We start from the raw sequence: 23584 nt of genomic DNA, 5'->3' as shown, positions 1-23584 counted from the left end.
TGGTGTGCCTGCAGGGTGCTTGAATGAGTGAATCCCTTCCCACACACAGTGCAGGTGAACGGCCATTTCACAGAGTGACTGCGTTGATGAGTCTCCAGCTCGGAAAGGCAACTGAATCCCTTCCCGCATTCCCGACATTTGCACAGACTCTCCTTGCTTTGGTTACACTTGTGCCTCCCCAGGCTGCACCTTCGGTTGAATCCACGTCCACACACAAGACAAGTGTGCAGTTTGCCCGCATTCTGATTGCTGCTTTCTGCTTCCATATGTCGACGATATTCAAGTCCTGATGAATCGAGTAATTCTGTCAGATCTTCATGTGAAGTTTGCGTTAAGCTGCCCATCTGCAATTCCTCCCCTTGCAAGAGACAGTAAAAGAGATTTATATAAGTAATTAATGTAAATACAGGAGAGAAAATAAAGAAAGACTGGCCTTTATACAGCGCCTTTCACGACCAACGGTTTTACAGCCAATGAAGTACTTTTTGAAGTGCAGTCGCTGTTGTAATGTGGGAAACACTGCAGCTTTTTTGCATAAAAAATAATGGCCAGGACACCGGAGATAACTCTCCTGCCCTTCTGCGAAATAATGGGAACTTTTATGTCCACCTGAACGTCTCTTCCGAAAGACGGCCCTCCGACAGTGTGGCGCTCCCTCAGTACTGCCCCTCCGACACTGCGGTGCTCCCTCAGTACTGTGCCTCCGACAGTGCAGCACTGCCTCAGTACTGCCCCTTCGACAGTGCGGTGCTCCCTCAGTACTGCCCCTCCGACAGTGCGGAGCTCCCTCAGTACTGTCCCTCCGACACTGCGGAGCTCCCTCAGTACTGGCCCTCCGACAGTGCGGCGCTCCCTCAGTACTGCTCCTCCGACAGTGCAGCGCTCCCTCAGTACTGCCCCTCCGACAGTGCAGGGCTCCCTCAGTACTGCCCCTCTGACAGTGCGGTGCTTCCTCAGTACTGCCCCTCCGACAGTGGGCGCTCCCTCAGTACTGCCCCTCCGACAGTGCCGCACTCCCTCAGTACTGACCCTCCCACAGTGCGGCGCTCCCTCAGTACTGACCCTCCCACAGTGCGGCGCTCATTCAGTACTGCCCCTCCGACAGGGCACCGCCCCTCCGACAGTGGGGGGCTGCACATGCTCATTCGGCCCTACCATAACACCAGAGCGTCAGCCTAGGATTATGTGCTCGAGTCCCTGGAGTGGGGACTTTGAACCCACAACTTTCTGACTGAGAGACAAGGGTGCTCCCAACTGAGCCACTGGCTGGCTCTTAAGGTCTTTCACATACTTGCTAAAGTGCGGTGGCTGGGGGAATTGTCACAGCCCCTTTAATCAGAAGAACACACAAGAGGGAGGTGGGTGTCCCTTTAAATGTGGAGGGGGTGAGTGTCCCTTTAAATGTGGAGGGGGTAGGGAGCCCCTTTAAATGTGGAGGGAGTAGGGAGTCTCTTTGAATGTGGAGGGGGTGGGTATCCCTTTAAATGTGGAGGGGGTGGGGTCCCTTTAAATGTGGAGATGCGGGGCCGCGCATGCTCATTTGGCCCCACCATAACACCAGGCTGCCAGTGCACCTGCGTGGAGCCTCCGAGGAGCATGCGGAAGGCCGGGCCCGGATAAGAGGCGGAATCAACGGCCGGTGTAAAGTAAAGTGTTGGGGAGTCGATTTAAATTGAGGTGAGGGGGAGGAGCGGAGAGCGAGATTATAAAGTAAAACACCAGAAAAACCAAACCTGAGAGTCGGGCGGGCGGGACCTCTGCGGACGCCGAACGGAGCGGATTGACCTGCGCGGGGTGGTGGAGTGAGCCGGAGCAATGTGATTCTGACTGACGGGAGCGCTGACCAATAGGAAGAGGGCTGCGGTGGGAGGACTGAACTGGGCGGCCTGGTCCTCCAACCAATGGCGGCGCGGCAAGGGGGCAGGGCCTCCTCTCCAGCTCAGGTGCGCTGGGGCCGATTGTGACGCGCTGTCCCCAGGTGAGAGCAGCTCAGTCAGCACAGAGCTGGGGCTGGAATCTGGGAGAGGGGCCGCAGGCAGCGGGCCTGGCAAAGGGGCACAAGTTTCACAATACAAGCTGCTTTCAAATGCAAAATTGTTTCCTACACACAGCCTTGGTCACTCTGCAAAATAAACTGTTTAACAATTCTTCATAACTCCCCTGCTTTAGGAGAGGCGTAGAGTGCAAAAGCAAGGAAGTTATGATGAAACTGTGTAAAAGACTGGAGTCAGCTGTGGCTCAGTGGACAGCAGAGTCAGAAGGTTGTGGGTTCAAATCCCGCTCCAGGGACTTGAGCACATAAAGCGAGGCTGACACTCCAGTGCGGTGCTGAGGGAGCGCCGCACTGTCGGAGGGTCAGTACTGAGGGAGTGCCGCACTGTCGGAGGGGCAGTGCTCAGGGAGCGCCGCACTGTCGGAGGGGCAGTACTGAGGGAGCGCCACACTGTCGGAGGGGGCTGTGCTGAGGGAGCGCTGCACTGTCGGAGGGGCAGTACTGAGGGAGCGCCGCACTGTCGGAGGGCCAGTACTGAGGGAGCGCCGCACTGTCGGAGGGCCAGTACTGAGGGAGCGCTGCACTGTCGGAGAGGCGGTACTGAGGGAGCACCGCACTGTCGGAGGGGCAGTGCTGAGGGAGCACTGCACTGTTGGAGGAGCAGTACTGAGGGAGTGCCGCACTGTCGGAGGGGCAGTGCTGAGGGAGCGCCGCACTGTCGGTGGGGCAGTACTGAGGGAGCGGCAGTACTGAGGGAGCGCTGCACTGTCGGAGGAGCAGTACTGAGGGAGCGCCGCACTGTCGGAGGGGCAGTGCTGAGGGAGCGCCGCAATGTCGGAGGGGCAGTACTGAGGGAGCGCCGCACTGTCGGAGGGTCAGCACTGAGGGAGTGCTTGTGGTAAACCACTGTTAACTCTGTACAGGTCCGGGCATGTCTCTGCCCCTGGCTCCACCCCTAAGCCCGGGTATAAAGGTGACTCACCACCCTTCCCCCGGGAGCTCTTAGGATGGATCCACTAGCAGAGGCATGCTCCAGTTCTTAGTCAATAAAAGCCTACTTCGTATAAGTTCAACTCGTAGTCTTTGGTGTTGTTGATAGTGCATCAATTTTATTGACTAAATTTTCGACATGGAGCAAATCTTGAAGCCGGAACGTTTAGACCTGGATCCTCAAGCAGCAGATACAGCCAATAACTTTGAACACTGGCTGAGCTGTTTCGAAGCCTTCCTGGAGGCCTCCAGCACTACCGTCACTACAGATGACGTGAAACGGCTTGTCTTGAACTCACGGGTGAGCCACCGAGTCTACTCGATCATCCGAGATGCCACAATTTACGCGGCCGCCATCGTGACGCTAAAGGAACAATACGTGAGGCCTGTTAACGAGGTCTACGCCAGACAGCTCCTGGCTACCCGAAAACAGCGCCCAGGGGAATCGGGCGCCGAATATTTACTGGCACTGAGAGTCCTCGGCTGGGCCTGTAATTGCAAAGTGGTGATGGCCAAGGAATGCACGGAAGACCTGATCCGAGACGCCTAAGTAGCCGGCATCAGGTCCAACTATACTCGGCAGAGGCTGCTGGAACAGAGGGGGCTCAACCTGCAGAAGACGGAGGCCCTCGCTAACTCATTAGACGTGGCCCTCCAGAACATGGACGCCTACCCCCCTGACCGGATGGCCACGTGGATGTCACGGGAGCAGCCATCTTGGGACCCGGTAAGGCCACAAGCCGCCAGCAGCCCAACTACAGCTGCAATGACCAGAGGCCAGAAATGCTACTTCTGCGGCCAGGCCAAGCACCCCAGACAGCAATGCCCAGCAAAGGACGCGACCTGCTCCAAATGTGGCAAGAAAGGCCACTACGCGAGAGTGTGCAGGGCGAAATCGACCCCCAATTCCAGCAGCACCGCGTGTGAACCATGCAGGCCGCCATTTTGGACCCCACCAACCACGTGTGAGCCGTGCAGACCGCCATTTTGGGCACCACCAGCCGCGGGGGAGCCGCCATCTTGGACACCATTTCGAGACCAGGCCCCCGGCGCGGGCAAATACTACAGCGACCCACCGACCTCGACGATGGCCTCCATTACCCTGGACCAATCTAGGCCCCATCAACTAGCCAGGTCCATGATGAACGTAAAGGTAAATGGCCATGCCACAAATTGCCTTTTCGACTGCGGAAGCACGGAGAGCTTCATCCACCCCGACATGGTGCGACGCTACTCCCTATCGGTTATGCCCACACGCCACCAGGTCTTTATGGCCTCAAAGTCCCATACGGCGGACGTCGGCGGCTACTGTGTAGCGACTCTGACAGTGAACGGCGTGGAGTACAGAGATTTTAAATTCCTCGTCCTGCCACAGCTCTGCGCTCCCGTACTGCTAGGATTAGACTTCCAGTGCCATCTGGAGAGCGTCACGATGGCATATGGCGGGCCCCTGCCCCCACTTACAGTCTGCAGCTGGCAGAATTTAAACACGGCGCTGCGCAAAGTATGCAGCCTGTCCACCCTGAAGGTCAAACCCCCCCCGTTGTTCGCTAACCTCGCCAAAGACTGCAAGCCAATTGCTACTAAAAGCAGGCGGTACAGTGCCGGGGATAGGAGCTTTATTAAATCAGAAGTAGAAAGACTCCTGAGGGAAGGGATTATCGAGGGCAGCATCAGCCCATGGCGAGCCCAAGTGGTGGTAGTGAAGACCGGCGAGAAACAGCGCCTGGTTATTGATTACAGCCAGACGATCAATCGATACACGCAATTAGGCGCATACCCACTTCCCCGCATATCTGACATGGTCAACCAGATAGCACAATACCGGGTATTCTCGACGATTGATCTGAAGTCGGCATACCACCAGCTCCCCATCAGGCCTGAGGACCGCCAGTACACGGCCTTTGAGGCCGACGGTCGCCTCTACCACTTCCTCCGAGTCCCCTTCGGCGTCACCAACGGGGTCTCGGTCTTCCAAAGGGAGATGGACCAGATGGTTGACCAGAACGTCCTGCAGGCCACCTTCCCCTATCTAGACAACGTCACCATCTGCGGCCATGACCGGCATGACCACGACGCCAACCTAGAAAAATTCCTCCGTACAGCCCAACGGCTGAATCTGACATACAACAGAGAAAAATGTATGTTCCGCACGACGCGCCTCGCTATTCTTGGCTGCGTGGTGGAAAACGGAGTCATCGGCCCCGACCCCGACCGAATGCGCCCCCTCCTGGAACTACCCCTCCCCCACTGCCTAAAAGCCCTGAGGAGATGCCTAGGGTTCTTCTCTTACTACGCCCAGTGGGTGCCCAACTATGCGGACAAAGCCTGGCCCCTCATCAAGTCAACCTCCTTCCCCCTGACGGCAGAGGCCCGTGCGGCCTTCACCCTCATAAAAGAGGACATTGCGAAGGCCACAATGCATGCAGTGGATGAGTCCATCCCTTTCCAAGTGGAGAGCGATGCATCCGACTTCGCCCTAGCCGCAACCCTTAACCAGGCGGGGAGACCCGTGGCCTTCTTTTCACGGACCCTCCAGGGCCCCGAAATTTGACACTCCTCAGTCGAGAAGGAGGCCCAGGTGATAGTGGAGGCTGTACGGCACTGGAGGCATTACCTGGCCGGTAAACGTTTCACCCTGCTCACTGACCAACAGTCAGTATCTGCCTCCTGCCACTAAGCCAATTTTGGATCCAATGTGCCAAATTGCCCTGGATCCCATGGGTTCTTACCTTCTTGACCAATCTCCTATGTGGGACTTTGTCAAAAGCCTTACTGAAGTCCATGTAGACTACATCAACTGCACTACCCTCATCCACACACCTAGTCACCCCCTCGAAAAATTCAATCAAATTGGTTAGACATGATCTCTCCCTGACAAAGCCATGCTGACTATCCTTGATTAATCCTGGCCTTTCCAAGTGGAGACTAATTCTGTCACTCAGAATTTTTCCCAATAATTTCCCTACCACTGATGTTCAGCTCACTGGCCTGTAATTCCCTGGTTTATCCCTACTACCCTTCTTGAATAATGGTTATATGTTAGCTGTCCTCCAGTCCTCCGGCACCTCCTCTGTGGCCAGAGAGGTTCTGAAAATTTGTGTCAGAGCCCCTGCAATCTCCTCCCTTGCCTCACACAGCAGCCTGGGATACATCTTGTCTGGGCCTGGGGATTTATCCACTTTTAAGCCCACTAAAACCACTAGCACCTCCTCCCTCGCAATACTAATTTGTTTAAGTATATCACAATCCCCCTGCCTGATTTCTATGCCGACATCGTCCTTCTCCATAGTGAACACAGATGCAAAATATTCATTTGAAACCTCACCCACATCTTCTGGCTCTACACACAGATTGCCACTTTGGTGCCTAATGGGCCCTACTCTTTCCCCGGTTATCCTCTTGCACTTAATATACTTATACTTTATTTTGCCCGCCAGTGATTTTTCATGCCCCCTCTTCGCTCTCCTAATTGCTTTTTTAAGTACCCCCCTGCACTTTCTATACTCCTCTAGGGCTTCCACTGTTTTTAGTCCTTTGTATCTGCCAAAAGCCTCCCTTTTTTTCCTAATCCATTCTTGTATGTCTCTTGACATCCAGGGTTCCCTGGGCTTGTTGGTCCCACCCTTGACCTTTACGGGAACATGTTGCCATTGTACTCTCTCTATTTTCTTTCTGGAAGATTCCCATTGCTCCGATGTGGATTTTCCGACAAGTAGCTGATCCCAGTCCACTTTGGCCAGATCCTGCCTTATCATATTAAAATTGGCCTTCCCCCAATTTAGAACCTTTATTTCTGGTCCATCTTTGTCCTTTTCCATAACTACCTTAAATCACACTGAATTATGGTCACTGTCACCAAAATGCTCTTCTACTGACACTTCTACCACTTGCCCGGCTACATTCCCTAGAATTAGGTCCAGTACCGCCCCTCTCTTGTAGGACTTTCTACATGCTGCCTCAAAAAGCTCTCCTGGATGCACTTTAAGAATTCCGCACCCTCTGAGCCTTTCACACAGATAAATGCTGGAGGAGGGGTGTGTCTGAAGTAAAAAGGTGGAGGTTGTGAATATTTATTTTATATTTAATCATATTTTCTAAAGTATTATCTTATTTTAAATTAAATTGAAAAGGGTTTATTTTTTGCTTTGAGGTGCCTGCTGTACATGGTCCATGTCTCTGAGGCATACAGGAGGGCGGGTATCACTGCTGCTCTGTAGACCATGAGCTTGGTGCCAGGTTTGAGGTCCTGGTCTTCAAACACTCTCTTCCTCAGGCGACTGAAGGCTGCACTGGCACACTGAAAGCGGTGTTGGACGTTGTCGTCGACGTCTGCCCTTGTTGACAGTAGGCTCCCGAGGTATGGAAAGTGGTCCACGTTGTCCAAGGCCTTGTCATGGATTTTGATAATCGGGGGGCAGCACTGTGTGGCAGGGGCACTTTGGTGGAGGACCTTTGTCTTACGGGTGCGCTACACCAAACTGAAGAAGCTTCACTCGGGGCCCAGATCCGCGGACTCTCAGATTTGGATTCCCCTTTATTCTCTCCCCTCCTCTGATCTCAATCGGATCTGGGGGAAAACTCACTTTCCCTCACTGATTGCAGCTCTTCACCAACACCGACTTTACAAAGAAAGCCCCGCGCGGCAGCCTGGAGCTCAGGGGCCCAGTGCGCAGGCACGGGGGAGGATGATTGACAGGGGCCCAGGGTGTGTGCTGAGCAACAGAAAATGCTGGAAAAACTCAGCAGGCCAGGCAACATCTGTGGAGAGAGAAATCGAGTCAACGTTTCAGGTTGAAACCCTTTGTCAGGACTGAGAGGAAACACAGGAAATGAAACAGATTAAAAGGCCAGTTTGGGGGCTGGGAAATGGGGATGAAAGAACAAAAGAGAAGTGAAGATAGGAGCAGTAAAGAGACAAAAGACGGCTCGAGATGTTTATTCAATGGATGCAGTGTGAAGTGTGAAATGTTCGGGCAGAATGAGAGACAGCTGCCATGTGGGAGAGAGAAAAAGGGGGAAGGGCCGAAACAAAGGTGTGGATAAAAAATATATAAAAATGTAAAAGGGGCCGAGGTTATGATCTGAAATTGTTGAACTCGATATTGAGTCCGGAAGGCTGTAAAGTGCCTGATCGGAAGATGAGGTGCTGTTCCTCGAGCTTACGCTGGGTTTCCGTGGAACAATGCAAGAGCCCGAGGACGGTGAGGTCTGAGTGGGAATGGGGCAGTGAATTAAAATGACAGGTGACCGGAAGCTCGGGGTCACCCTTACGGACTGAATGGAGGTGTTCCACAAAGCGGTCACCCAATCTGCGTTTGGTCTCCCCAATGTAGAGGAGACCACATCGTGAGCAGTAAATTCTCTCTGTATCAACTCGATCAACATTTTTCATAATTTTAAAGACCTCTATTAGGTCACCCCTCAGCATTCTTTTTTCAAGAGGAAAGAGACCCAGCCTGTTCATCCTTTCCTGATATGTATACCCTCGCATTTCTGGTATCATCCTTGTAAATCTTCTCTGCACCCTCTCCAGTGCCTCTATATCCTTTTTATAATATGGCAACCAGAACTGTACGCAGTACTCTAAGTGTGGTCTAACCAAGGTTCGACACAGGTTTAGCATAACTTCACTACTTTTCAATTCTATACCTCTAGAAATCAAACCTCGTGCTTGGTTTGGTTTTTTATGGTCTTGCTAACCTGTGTCGCAACTTTTAGTGATTTGTGTATTTGTAATCCGAGATCCCTTTGCTCCTCTACCCCACCTAGACTCGCACCCTCCAAGTGATAAGTGACCTCCCCATTCTTCCTACCAAAATGTAATACCTCATATTTATCTGTTCAGCCTTGGTCACTCTGCAAAAACTCTGAAATGTTTAATAATGAAATCAGGGAGTCAAAAAGCTCAGGTGAGGCAGTTTAAAAAGACAGTCCCTGACCAGAGATTGCTGGATGCTGACACTCGGGGCTCACGAGGATAGAATGTCCCATTCCCCAGGCACGGACATCCAGCACCTCGATCATAGCAAAAATTCACAAAACACTGGCAATATAACTTGGAGCAGAGATGGTTAAGTGGAGCTGTGATCGAGGTGCTCAAAATTAGGAGGGGTTTTGATCGAGCAAACAAGGAGAAGCTGTTGTCACTGGCAGGAGGGTCGGTAACGAGAGGATTCTATAGTAAGGGGAACAGATAGGCGTTTCTGTGGCCGTAGACGTGAATCCAGGATGGTTTGTTGCCTCCCTGGTGCCAGGGTCAAGGATGTCACTGAGCAGCTGCAGGGCATTCTGGAGGGGGAGGGCGAACAGCCAGAGGTCGTGGTCCACATTGGTACCAACGACATAGGTAAAAAGAGGGATGAGGTCCTGCAGCAAGAATTTAGGGAGCTAGGTAGAAGATTAAAGAGCAGGACCTCAAAGGTTGTAATCTCTGGATTACTCCCGGTGCCACGTGCTAGTGAGTATAGGAATAGGAAGATAGAACAGATGAATGCGTGGCTAAAGGGATGGTGCAGGAGGGAGGGCTTTAGTTTCCTGGATCACTGGGTCTGCTTCTGGGAAAGGTGGGACTTGTACATGTCGGACGGTTTACAGCTGAAACAGAGGGGGACCAATATCCTTGCGGGGAGGTTTGCTAGCACTGTTGCGGGGGGTTTAAACTAACTTGGCAGGGGGATGGGATACAGAGTGGAGCTATAGTAGGGGGTGATTTACAGCCAAATACGGAGGAAAAAACCAGTCAGCTGGGAAGGCAGAGCAAATATGTGAAGGCAAAAGGGAATATGGCAAGGCTGGAAGGCATTTATTTTAATGCAAGGAGTCTTGCAAATAAGGTGGATGAACTGAAGTTGTTGTTGAACACATGGGAGTACGATATTGTTGCTATCACAGAGACATGGTTGAGGGAGGGTCAGGACTGGCAGCTCAATATTCCAGGGTATAGAATCTTCAGGCGGGACAGAGGGGGGTGTAAAAGGGGAGGGGGTGTTGCAATATTAATTAAGGAGTCAATTACTGCTGTAAGGAGGGATGATATATTAGCGGGTTCCTCTAATGAGGCCATATGGGTAGAACTTAAAAACAAAAAGGGGGCAAGCACTTTGCTGGGAGTGTACTATAGGCCCCCAAACAGTCAGGGGGAGATAGAGGAACAGATATGTAGGCAAATCTCAGAGAAGTGCAAAAATAATAGGGTAATAATAGTGGGGGATTTCAACTTCCCCAATATTAATTGGGATTGTCAGAGTGTGAAAGGCTTAGAGGGTGCAGAATTCTTAAAGTGCATCCAGGAGAGCTTTTTGAGCCAACATGTAGAAAGTCCTACAAGAGAGGGGGCGGTACTGGACCTAATTCTAGGGAATGTAGCCGGGCAAGTGGTGGAAGTGTCAGTAGGAGAGCATTTTGGCGACAGTGACCATAATTCAGTGAGATTCAAGGTGGTCATGGAAAAAGACAACGATGGCCTGGAAATAAGGGTTCTAAATTGGGGGAAGGCCGATTTTAATATGATAAGGCAGGATCTGGCCAAAGTGGACTGGGAGCAGCTACTTATAGGAAAATCCACATCAAAGCAGTGGGAGACTTTCAGAAGGGAAATAGAGAGAGTAGAACGCCAACATGTTCCCGTAAAGGTCAAGGGTGGGACCAACAAGCAAAGGGAACCTTGGATGACAAGGGATATACAAAAATGCATTAGGAAAAAAAGGGGGGCTTTTGGCAGTTACAAAAGACTAAAGACGGAGGAAGCCCTAGAGGAGTATAAAAAGTGCAGGGACATACTTAAAAAAGAAATTAGGAGAGCGAGGAGGGGCCATGAAATAACACTGGCGAGCAAAATAAAGGAAAATCCTAAGATGTTTTATAAGTATATTAAGGGCAAGAGGATAACCAGGGAAAGGGTAGGGCCCATTAGGGACCAAAGTGGCAATCTGTGTGTAGAGCCAGATGATGTAGGGGGGGTTTTTAATGAATTTTTTGCATCTGTGTTCACTATGGAGAAAGACGATGTAGACATAGAAATCGGGCAAGGGGACTGTGATATACTTGAACATATTAGCATCGAGAGGGAGGAGGTACTTGCCGTTTTAGCAGGCCAAAAAGTGGATAAATCCCCAGGCCCAGACGAGATGTATCCCAGGCTGCTGTGTGAGGCAAAGGAGGAGATTGCAGGGGCTCTGACACAAATTTTCGGAACCTCTCTGGCCACAGGGGATGTACCAGAGGACTGGAGAACGGCTAACGTAGTACCATTATTCAAGAAGGGTAGCAGGGATAAACCAGGGAATTACAGGCCAGTGAGCCTAACATCTGTGGTAGGGAATGTGGTAAACCACTGTTATTGTTGTTCACCGTTGTTGTTGCACACTGTTGTACCTATGCATGCCTCAGCTGGCTCCGCCCCTGGCTCCACCCACAGGCCCAGGTATAAAGGTGACCGCTCTGCAGCCCCCTGCTTTCTTGGAACCCAGTCAACCACGAGAGGCATGCTCTGTTCTTTGCTAATAAAAGCCTTTAGTTACTCTCCTAACTCTCCGTCTTTTATGAGTAATTGATAGCGCATCAATTTTATTAGCAAAAACAAAATGTCGACAACAAACGCTGAGCAGCAGGCTGCTGCACTAAACGCTGAGCAGCAGGAGCTGCTGCGAGCCCTCAGACCAACATGCCTGGACCGAGACCCCCAAGAAGCGGGTTCGGCTACCAAATTCGCGCATTGGCTGCGTTGCTTCGAGGCCTACCTGCAAGCCTCAACTGTGACCCTGGACGAAAACAAGTTGGAAATCCTGGCCTCAAAGGTGAGCCACCAAGTTTATACAATAATCCAGGACGCGACGAACTACGCGGCAGCTATCGATCTGCTAAAAGGGCAATACGCACGCCCGGTAAATACAGTCTATGCCAGGCACCTCTTAAGATCCCGCAGACAGCAGCCCGGGGAATTGGTGGAGGCCTTCCTACGGGCACTACGGATACTCGGCCGAGGCTGCGATTGCAAAGAAGTATCAGCCGCAGCACACACGGAGGGACTGATCCGAGATGCTTTCGTTGCGGGCCTAAGGTCCGACTACTCCCGGCAGAGACTGTTGGAAAAGGGAGAAATGGACCTGAGAAAGGCAGTGTCCCTCGCGCTCTCGCTCGACGCGGCCCACAGGAATATGGACGCCTTCTCCCCTAACCGCTCCGCAACGTGGATGCCACAACCTTGGGTCATGGGACCGCCACCTTCAACTGCTGCTGCGATGTCCAAGGCACAGAAATGTTATTTTTGTGGCCAGGCAAAACACCCCAGAGCACGCTGCCCGGCGAGAAACGCTACCTGCTCCGGCTGCGGGAAGAAAGGACACTATGTCAGCGCCTGCAAAGGTAAAACCGCTAACGCCAGCAGCGCCGCGTGCGAACCGTGGGGGCAGCCATCTTGTCCGCCATCTTGGGCTCCCCCAGCCGCGTGTGGATCGGGATCATGGGCGCCGCCATTTTGTCCGCCATCTTGGACGTCTCCAACTTCAACCACGGGGGACCCGGACTCAACCACCGCCTCATCTGACGACCACATCGACTCGCTCGACCATACGCTGGCCTCCGTGACGCTGGACCAATCTCTCCCTCATCAACTGTCCAGGTCCATGATGGACATTACGGTAAACGGCCGCGCCACTACCTGCCTTTTTGACAGCGGGAGCACGGAGAGCTTTATCCACCCCGACACGGTGCGCAGTTACTCTCTCCCGGTCCTGCCGACGCGCCATCGGATCTCTTTGGCTTCCAAAGCCCAGTCAGCGGACGTCGGTGGCTACTGTGTAGTGACCCTTTCAGTAAGGGGCACAGAATACAAAAACTTTAAACTCCTGGTCCTGCCCCATCTCTGCACTGCCGTTCTACTGTGGTTGGATTTTCAGTGCCACCTTAAGAGTGTCACATTAGCGTACGACGGACCCCTCCCCCCACTCACAGTCTGCAGCCAGCAGCTTTTAAATCGCCCGCCGCGCACCATTTGCAGCCTCTCCACCCTTAAAGTCCCCCCCCCATCCTTGTTCGCTAACCTCACCCACGACTGTAAGCCCTTCGCTACCAAAAGCAGGCGTTACAGTGCCGGGGATAGGAGCTTCATTAAATCCGAGGTAGCGAGACTCCTGAAGGAAGGGATTATTGAAAGTAGCACCAGCCCATGGCGAGCACAAGTGGTGGTAGTGAAGACTGGCGAAAAACAGCGCCTAGTTATTGACTACAGCCAGACGATCAATCGCTACACCCAGCTAGATGCATACCCACTCCCCCGCATATCTGACATGGTCAATCAGATAGCACAATACCGGGTGTTCTCGACGATTGATCTGAAGTCGGCATACCACCAGCTCCCCATCAGGGCTGAGGACCGCCAGTACACAGCTTTTGAAGCTGACGGTCATCTCTACCACTTCCTCAGAGTTCCCTTCGGTGTCACCAACGGGATTTCAGTCTTCCAACGGGAGATGGACCGGATGGTCGACCAGAACGCGCTCCAGGCCACTTTCCCCTATCTAGACAACGTCACCATCTGCGGCCATGACCAGCAGGACCATGATGTTAATCTAGAGAAATTCCTCCGTACGGCCCAGCGGCTGAACCTAACATACAACAAGGACAAATGTATGTTTCGTACCAAGCGCCTTGCCATTCTTGGCTGTGTAGTGGAGAACGGAGTCATCGGCCCCGACCCCGACAGGATGCGCCCCCTTATGGAGCTCCCCCTCCCCCACTGCCAAAAAGCACTGAAGAGATGCCTAGGGTTTTTCTCGTACTATGCTCAGTGGGTGCCCAACTATGCGGACAAAGCCAGACCCCTCATCAAGTCCACCTCCTTCCCCCTGACAGCAGAGGCCTGTGCAGCCTTCACTCTCATAAAAAGAGAGATTGCGAGGGCCACGATGCACGCAGTGGATGAGTCCATCACTTTCCAAGTGGAGAGCGATGCATCCGACTTTGCCCTAGCTGCAACCCTTAACCAGGCGGGGAGACCCGTGGCCTTTTTCTCAAGGACCCTCCAGGGCCCCGAGATGCGACACTCCTCTGTCGAAAAGGAGGCCCAGGCCATTGTGGAAGCTGTGCGACATTGGAGGCATTACCTGGCCGGAAAACGATTTACCCTGCTCACTGACCAGCGTTCAGTAGCTTTTATGTTTAATAATAAGCAGAGGGGCAAAATCAAGAATGACAAGATCTTGAGGTGGAGAATCGAACTCTCCACCTACAATTACAATATCTTGTACCGGCCCGGGAAACTCAATGAGCCCCCAGATGCCCTATCACGTGGTACATGCGCCAACGCGCAGGTTGCTAGACTGAAGACCCTCCACAATGACCTCTGCCACCCGGGGGGTCACCAGGTTTTTTCACTTCATCAAATCCCGTAACCTGCCCGACTCCATCGAGGAGGTCAGGACCATGACCAGGAACTGCCAAATCTGTGCCGAGTGCAAACCGCATTTTTATAGGCCAGACAGAGCAAGCCTGATCAAAGCCACGCGCCCCTTTGAACGGCTGAGCATCGATTTTAAAGGGCCCCTCTCCTCCTCTGACCGCAATGTGTACTTCCTCAACATAATTGACGAGTACTCCCGTTTGCCATCCCTTGCTCAGACATGACCAGTACCACGGTCATTAAATGTCTGAATGACCTCTTCGCCTTGTTCGGTTTCCCTAGCTATATTCATAGCGACAGGGGCTCATCGTTTATGAGCGACGAACTTCGTCAGTACCTGCTCGCGAGAAGTATTGCTACAAGCAGGACCACCAGCTACAACCCCCGGGGGAATGGCCAGGTGGAAAGGGAGAATGCGACGGTCTGGAAGGCAGTCCTTTTAAACTTGAAATCTAAGGGCCTTCCGACCTCTCGCTGGCAGGAGGTCCTCCCTGCGGCGCTCCATTCCATTCGGTCACTGCTCTGTACAGCCACCAATGCCACCTCTCATGAGAGAATGTTCTCCTTCCTCAGGAAGTCCACATCGGGGACCTCATTACCGACATGGCTGACTTCTCCAGGACCCGTCCTACTGCGGAAGCACGTGAGGTCCCATAAGACGGACCCCCTGGTCGAGAGGGTGAGCCTCCTCCATGTCAACCCTCAGTATGCTTACGTGGTGTACCCGGACGGGCGGGAGGACACAGTCTCCATACGAGACCTCGCACCTTCGGGTGCTCCCGAAACACCTCCTTCGCCACCCACCGCTACCCACGCCTACCCCCAGTACGCTTACGTAGCGTACCCGGATGGGCGGGAGGATACAGCCTCCACACGAGATCTCGCACCTTCGGGTGCCCCTGAAACACTACCATTGCCATCCACCACTACCCACAACCCAACCCCGCTAGACGGCATGCCGCAGCCCCAGGACCCGTCATTGACCACCCAACCACTCAATGAGACGCCTGATTCAACGTTGGATGCTGCACCATCACTGCCGCCACCACGACGATCAGGATGGCATACAAGGCCACCTGATAGACTTACTTACACGAACCTTTAGTACACTTCACCCCGCCGGACTCAATTTTAAACAAGGGGTGAATGTGGTAAACCACTGTTATTGTTGTTCACCGTTGTTGTTGTTGCACACTGTTGTACCTATGCATGCCTCAGCATGTCTCTGCTGGCTCCGCCCCTGGCTCCACCCACAGGCCCAGGTATAAAGGTGACCGCTCTGCAGCCCCCTGCTTTCTTGGAACCCAGCCAACCACGAGAGGCATGCTCTGTTCTTTGCTAATAAAAGCCTTTAGTTACTCTCCTAACTCTCCGTCTTTTATGAGTAATTGATAGCGCATCAGGGAAATTATTGGAAAAAATTCTGAGGGACAAAATTAGTCTCCACTTGGAGAGGCAAGGATTAATCGGGGATAGTCAGCATGGCTTTGTCAAGGGTAAATCATGTCTGACCAATCTGATTGAATTTTTCGAGGGGGTGACTAGGTGTGTGGATGAGGGAAATGCTGTGGATGTGGTATACATGGACTTCAGTAAGGCTTTTGACAAAGTCCCGCATAGGAGACTGGTCAAGAAGGTAAGAGCCCATGGGATCCAGGGTGCCTTGGCACGTTGGATCCTAAACTGGCTGAGTGGCAGGAGGCAGAGGGTGATGGTCGAAGGTTGCTTTTGTGACTGGAAGCCTGTGTCCAGTGAGGTACCTCAGGGATCGGTGCTGGGTCCCTTGCTGTTTGTGATCTACATAAATGATTAGGATGAGAATGTAAAAGGTATGATCAGTAAGTTCGCAGGTGACACAAAAATTGGTGGGGTGGTAAATTGCGAGGAGGAAAGCCTCAGGCTACAGGACGATATAAACGGGTTGGTCAGATGGGCGGAAAAGTGGCAAATGGAATTTAACCCTGAAAAGTGTGAGGTGATGCATTTTGGACGGACAAATAAGGCAAGGGAATACACAATGAGTGGTAGGACCCTAGGAAGCACAGAGGGACCTTGGTGACCATGTACATAGATCCCTGAAGGCAGCGGAACAGGTAGATAAGGTGGTTAAAAAGGCATATGGGATACTTGCCTTCATTAGCCGAGGCATAGAATATAAGAGCAGGGAGGTTATGATGGAGCTGTACAAAACGCTGGTAAGGCCACAGCTGGAGTACTGTGTGCAGTTCTGGTCGCCTCACTATAGGAAGGATGTGATTGCTTTGGAGAGGGTGCAGAGAAGATTCACCAGGATGTTACCTGGGATGGAGCGCCTCAGCTATGAAGAAAGACTAAACAGGCTGGGGTTGTTTTCCTTGGAGCAAAGAAGGCTGAGGGGGGACCTGATTGAGGTGTACAAAATGATGAGGGGCATAGATAGGGTAGATAAAGAGGAACTTTTCCCCTCAGTAGGGGGGTCAATAACAAGGGGGCATAGATTCAAGGTAAGGGGCAGGAGGTTTAAAGGGGATTTGAGGAGGAACTTTTTCACCCAGAGGGTGGTTGGAGTCTGGAACTCACTGCCTGAAAGGGTGGTAGAGGCAGGAACCCTCACAACATTCAAGAAGCATTTGGATGAGCACTTGAAATGCCATTGCATACAAGGCTATGGACCAAATGCTGGAAAATGGGATTAGATTGGACAGGGCTTGATGGACGGCGCAGACACGATGGGCCGAAGGGCCTCTTTCTGTGCTGTATAACTCTATGACTCTATGAGGACACAGATTTCAGATCATTGGCAAAAGAATCTAGAGAGGAAATGAGGAGACTTTTTTTACACAGCGAATTGTGATGATCTGGAATGCACTGCCTGAATCGGAGGTGGAAGCAGATTCAATAGTAACTTTCAAAAGGGAATTGGATATATACTAAAAGCAGAAATTTGCAGGGCTGTGGGGAAAGAGCAGGGCAGTGGGATTAATTGCATCGCTCTTTCAGAGAGCCGGCACCAGCACGATGGGCCGAAAGGCATCCAACTGTGCTCTATGATTCTATAACATCAGCTTCTCTCTGCTCACTAGTACTGAGAGAACAGGGAATAATCTTTAAATCCAGCCCAGTTATTGGGGGCTCTTAACATTAACAAGCCCCAGTTGCCTGAATGGTTCAGTCCTGGATGTGATTAAAGGCTTCGGAAACAGTGGAATCGACCCACCGCAGTCACACTGTGGACACTCTGGTGTGTCAGTGGGTGGGATACACCAGGGAATCCCTTTCCACACACTGAGGTGGACTCTAATGAGCGGGAGTCCCAGGGTTTCGGATACCAGATAATCAAGCTCACAAGAACACAAATTGTCTCTCCAGGATTTATTAAGAGCGCTGCATAACACAGATCGGGTGATAATTCCTTCAATCTGGAGAATAGAAGTACAGTGGATTCGCACGTGACCTTCTCGAGTCTGTTCCAACTGACAACGGCTTAAGTGGCCTGTTCTTATACACAAGCTTGGTTACCGCTCAGGAAATGGGATTGTTTGGACCCGTCTGTTGACCGCCTCCTGAACTCCTGCTAATTCAGGGACTTTAGTCCATCTGTGACCAGACTATAACCACAAGCCCGTCTGGTTATCACACCTATACGGTCCGTGAGGTTATTATTAGATTCACACCCAGACGTTGTGCCTTTACTTGTCTGGCACTTCATCCCATAACACGGGTACAGGGGCTCAGTAATGTTTCATTCATCAGAAAAAGACAAAGTACAACATACTGGTCAGCTTAACAGAATCTCATCATATTTATGTGGCTATAAATATAAAAGTCACTAATAAATCCAGGAGGGAATTCAGGAGAAACATTTTTACCCAGAGAATGGTGAGAATGGGGAACTCGCTACCACAGGGAGTAGTTGAGGTGAACAGCACAGATGGATTTATGGGGAAGCCACACAAGGGAGAAAGGAATGGAAGGATTTGTTGATCGGGTTAATTGAAGTAGGGTGGGTGTGGGGCCGAATGGCCTGTTTCTCTGCTGTACATTCTGTGTAACACCATCTAAGGATAAGGGGTAAGCCATTTAGGACAGAGATGAGGAGGAATTTCTTCACCCAGAGAGTGGTGAACCTGTGGAATTCTCTACCACAGAAGGCAGTAGAGGCCAATTCATTAAATATATTCAAGAAGGAGTTAGATATATTTCTTAAGGCTAAAGGGATCAAGGGATATGGGGAGAAAACAGGGACAGGGTACTGAATTTGGATGATCAGCCATGATCTCATTGAATGGCGGAGCAGTCTCGAGAGGCCGAATGACCTACTCCTGCTCCTATCTTCTATGTTTCTATGAACAGTGAAACAAAGGGAATCATCAGCACAACAATCTTAAAGATTAAACAGCAGTACAAGAATTTATAAAACATTCATCCATTCCATGTTCATGTCACCCCAGCTGTCTACAGGGCCTTGCGCTACAGAACAATGTGAACTCGCTGGTGTGTCAACAGATTCGAGGACCAAGTGAATCCCTTCCCACACACAGAGCAGGTGAACGGTCTCGCCCCAGTGTGAACTCGCTGGTGTCCGTTCAGATTCCTGGAGCTTTTAAAGCTCATCCCACAGACAGAACATGTAAATGGTCTCTGATCAGAGTGAACTCGCTGGTGTTGCTTCAGATCTTCAGAGGTTTTAAAGCTCATCCCACAGACAGAACATTTAAATAGTCTCTCATCAGTGTGATATCGCTGGTGTTTCAGTAGGTGGGATGACTGAGTGAATCCCTTCCCACACACGGAGCAGGTGCATGGCCTCGCCCCAGTGTGAACTTGCTGGTGTCTCACCAGGCTTGATGACCAAGTGAATCCCTTCCCACACACGGAGCAGGTGAATGGCCTCTCCCCGGTGTGAACTCGCTGGTGTGTCAGTAGGTGGGATGACCGAGTGAATCCCTTCCCACACACGGAGCAGGTGAATGGTCTCTCCCCAGTGTGAACTCGCTGGTGTCCGCTCAGATTCCTGGAGCTTTTAAAGCTCATCCCACAGACAGAACATTTAAATGGCCTCTGATTGGAGTGAACTTGCTGGTGTTCCTTCAGAGCCTCAGAGGTTTTAAAGCTCTTCCCACAGGCAGAACAGTTAAATGGTCTCTCATCAGTGTGAACTCGCTGGTGTCCGCTCAGATTCCTGGAGCTTTTAAAGCTCATCCCACAGACAGAACATGTAAACAGTCTCTCATCAGTGTGAACTTGCTGGTGTATCAGTAGGTGGGATGACCGAGCGAATCCCTTCCCACACACGGAGCAGATGAATGGCCTCTTTCCTGCTCTCTCGAGCTGGTGTTCCTTCAGCTCCTGGGACATTTGAAAGCTTTTCCCACAGTCGGACTGTTTCACCGGCCTCTCCCCAGTGTGAAATCGCTGGTGTGCCAGCAGATTCGAGGACCGAGTGAATCTCTTCCCACACACGGAGCAGGTGAACAGAATCTCTCCTGCTCTCTCCAGCTGGTGTCTCTTCAGATCCTGGGACCTTTTAAATTTTTTTCCACAGTCAGAACATTTAATCGGTCTCTCATCACTGTGAACAAACTGGTGTCTCAGGAGGGTGGCAGAATGAGAGAATCGCTTCAAAAACACGGAGCAGGTCAACGGTCTCACATCGGTGTGGACAAGCTGGTGTCTCAGCAGCACGGAGGGTGCAATTAATCCCGTCCCACACACGGAGTGAGTTAAAGGTCTCTCCCTAGTGTGAATTTGCTGGTGTATCATCGGAGCGGATGACTGAGTGAATCCCTTCTGGAACATGGGGCCGGTGAACGGGCTCTCCCCAGTGTGTAGCCACTGGTATCTCTTTGGGTACTTGTAGATTTTGAAGCTCTTCCCACACTCAGAACATTTAAAAGGCCTCTCATTAGTGTGAACTCTCTGGGGTGCCAGCAGATTGGAGGAGCGATTGAATCAGGTCCTGATGAATCGAGCGAGTCTGTCTGTTCTTGACGTGATGTTTGGTCTGAGCTTCCTGTCTGTAAATGCTCCACTTCTAAAACCCTGTAAAAGGAGTGTAGATAAAATTCAACACAGAAAAGTGTGAGCGGATACATTTTGCTCGGATGAGGAGAGAAAATACCTGCTAAATGGTACAATTTTAAAGTGGGTGCTACAAGGGAGCTTGTGCTCAATTCTTTAAAGGTGGCAGGACAGGTTAACAAAGCAGTTAATAAAGCTCATGGGATCCTGGGCTTCATAAATAGAGGCAGAGAGTACAAAAGCCAGGAAGTTATGCTAAACCTTTATAAAACACGAGTTCAGCCCCAGGGCAATATTGTGTCCAATTCTGGGCAGCACACTTTAGGAAGGACGTGAAGGCTTTGGAGAGGGTGCAGAGCTATTTATTAGAATGGTTCCAGGGATGAGGGATGACAGTTCCGTGGATAGACTGGAGAAGCTGGGGTTGTTCTCCTGAGAGCAGAGAAGGCCAAGATGAGATTTGATAGGCGGAGAGGTTGAGTAGACTGGGACTCTACTCATTGGAGTTCAGAAGAATGAGAGGCGATCTTATTGAAACATAGAAGATTGTGAAGGGGTTGGATCGGGTGGATGCGGTGAGGATGTTCCCAATGATGGGTGAAACTAGAACTAGGGGGCATAATCTTAAAATAAGGGACTGCTCTTTCAAAACTGAGATGAGGAGAAACTTCTTTACTCAGGAGGGTGGTAGGTTTGTGGAATTTGCTGCCCCAGAAAGCTGTGGAAGCTACATCATTAAATAAATTTAAAACAGAAATAGATAGTTTCCTAGAAGTAAAGGGAATTAAGGGCTACGGGGAGCGGGCAGGAAATTGGACATGAGTCTAGGTTCGGAATGGTCATGGCCCTGTGGGTAGTGGAGTGGGCCCAGGGGCCATGTAGCCTGGTTCTGCTCCTACTGTGTTCTAATTCTGTGTTAGATTTCAGGAGATGGTTTTATTCCTGTTCCTGGCTGGGTTGAAGATCGCCTTTACAGAAGGTAAGTACTGTAGAAAATATAGGGACAGAGTGATCTCCTGGAAGAATTTCGATCGCCTAGATGGGTCGGAGAGGAATTTCCCAGATTTTTTTCTCCCAAATTGGCCATTGGGTCTTTATCTGGTTTTTCGCCTCTCCCGGGAGATCACATGGGTTCGGGTGGATGCAGAGTGATAGAAGATTTGAGGTTAGGATCAGATCAGCCATGATCTTATTGAATGGTGGAGCAGGCTCGAGGGGCCAATTGGCCTACTCCTGCTCCTATTTCTTATGTTCTTATGTAAAAATCATGAAGGGTTTAAATAGTAAATGAAGAGAAACTGTTTCCAATGGCTGAAGGTCCAATCACAAGAGGGCACGGATTGAAGGTGATTGGTCAAAGAACCAGAGGCGGAGGAAAAACTTTTCTTCTGCAACGGGTGGTTCGGATTTGGAATGCACTGCCTGATAGGGCAGTCAATACAGATTCAACAGTAACACAAAAAGTTAGCATGCAGGTACAGCAAGGAATTAGGGAGGCTCATGGAATGTTGGCCTTTATTGCAAGGGGGATGGTGTATAAAAGTAGGGAAGTCTTGCTACAACTGTACAGGGCGCTGGTGAGACCGCACCTGGAGTACTGCGTACAGTTGTGGTCTCCATATTTAAGGAGGGATATACTTGCATTGGAGGCAGTTCAGAGAAGGTTCACTGGGTTGATTCCTGGGATGAAGGGGTTGACGTATGATGAAAGGTTGAACAGGTTGGGCCTATACTCATTGGAGTTTAGAAGAATGGGAGGTGATCTGATTGAAACATATAAGATTCTGAGGGGGATTTATCCGGAGGCCCACACTGCGCCTGCACAGGACACACACCGGCCATGCTGTGATCGCTGCTCTCTCCTTCCACTTCTAAAACCCTGTAAAAGGAGTGTAGCAATGGGTAAGAGGGAGAATGTTGTCTCATGTCGCTCTTTCCCAGCCCAGGGGCAGTAAAGCTGATTTTCAGGCCCCAGCTGCTGCACAGGTTGGTTGAAAGAATCAACAGTAATGGCGGCTGTAATCCCCACAAGTCCCCGCGCTTCAGAAAGCGCTCCGGCCGCCGCGCTGAGTTGTGACTGACCCCGCGCTTGCGCCCCATGGCCGCGCCCTCTCCTGCTCCACAGGCGCCTGGCCCGCACCGCGCATGCTCAGCACACACCCTGGGCTCCTGTCAATCATCCTCCCCTGCGCGCTGGGCCCCTGAGCTCCAGGCTGCCGCGTGGGGCTTTCTTTGTAAAGTCGGTGTTGGTTAAGAGCCGCAATCAGTGAGAGAAACATAGAAACATAGAAGATAGGAGCAGGAGTAGGCCATTCGGCCCCTCGAGCCTGTTCCGCCACTTAATGAGATCATGGCTGATCATCCAAATTCAGCACCCTGTCCCTGCCTTCTCCCCATATCCCTTGATCCCTTTAGCCTTAAGAAATATATCTAACTCCTTCTTGAATATATTTAATGAATTGGCCTCCACTGCCTTCTGCGGTAGTGAATTCCACAGGTTCACCACTCTCTGGGTGAAGAAATTCTTCCTCATCTCAGTCCTAAATGGCTTACCCCATATCCTTAGGCTGTGACCCCTGGTTATGGACTCCCCAGCCATTGGGAACATCCTTCCTGCATCTAGTCTGTCTAGTCATGTTAGAATTTTATAACTTTCAATGAGATCCCCTCTCATTCTTGTAACCTCCAGCGAGTATAAGCCCAATCGACGCAATCTCTCCTCAGACGTCATTCCTGCCATCCCAGGTATCAGTCTGGTGAATCTTCGCTGCACTCCTTCCATGGCAAGAACATCCTTCCTCAGATAAGGCGACCAAAACTGCACACAATACTCAAGGTGTGGTCTCACCAAGGCCCTGTACAACTGCAGCAAGACATCCTTGTTCCTGTATTCGAACCCTTTCGCTATGAAGGCCAAGATACCATTTGTCTTCTTAACCGCCTGCTGCACCTGCATGCTTACCTTCAGTGACTGGTGCACAAGAACACTCCGGTCTCGTTGCACTTCCCCTTCTCCCAATCTATTGCCGTTCAGATAATAATCTGCCTTCCTGTTTTTGCCACCAAAGTGGATAACCTCACATTTATCCACATTACACTGCATCTGCCATGCTTCTGCCCAATCACCCAACCTGTCCAAATCATACTGGAGTTTCTCAGCATCCTCCTCACAGCACACACGCCCACCCAGCTTTGTGTCG

At 51.2% G+C, this 23584-nt stretch overlaps 2 protein-coding genes across 2 annotated transcripts in view; both read right to left on the bottom strand.

Moving 5' to 3' along the window:
• LOC147118264 (uncharacterized) overlaps positions 1-23584 on the bottom strand; it is a 202759-nt gene that overhangs the window by 70658 nt on the left and 108517 nt on the right. The gene's annotated exons all lie outside the window — the stretch shown is intronic.
• Positions 17735-22484, bottom strand: LOC147118266 (uncharacterized). The gene is made up of 2 exons (XM_085983695.1): positions 22467-22484; positions 17735-20030 (listed from the first exon to the last, which is right to left on the bottom strand). Exons 1-2 carry the CDS (start codon positions 22482-22484, stop codon positions 18834-18836), a joined length of 1215 nt encoding a protein of 404 aa, XP_085839821.1. The 3' UTR covers positions 17735-18833.

This window comes from Somniosus microcephalus, chromosome 4 (assembly GCF_052327205.1).
Source record: "Somniosus microcephalus isolate GS21.2 chromosome 4, FLI_Smic_1.0, whole genome shotgun sequence".
NCBI lineage: Eukaryota > Metazoa > Chordata > Chondrichthyes > Squaliformes > Somniosidae > Somniosus > Somniosus microcephalus.
This window is presented reverse-complemented; position numbering and strand designations above follow the sequence as displayed.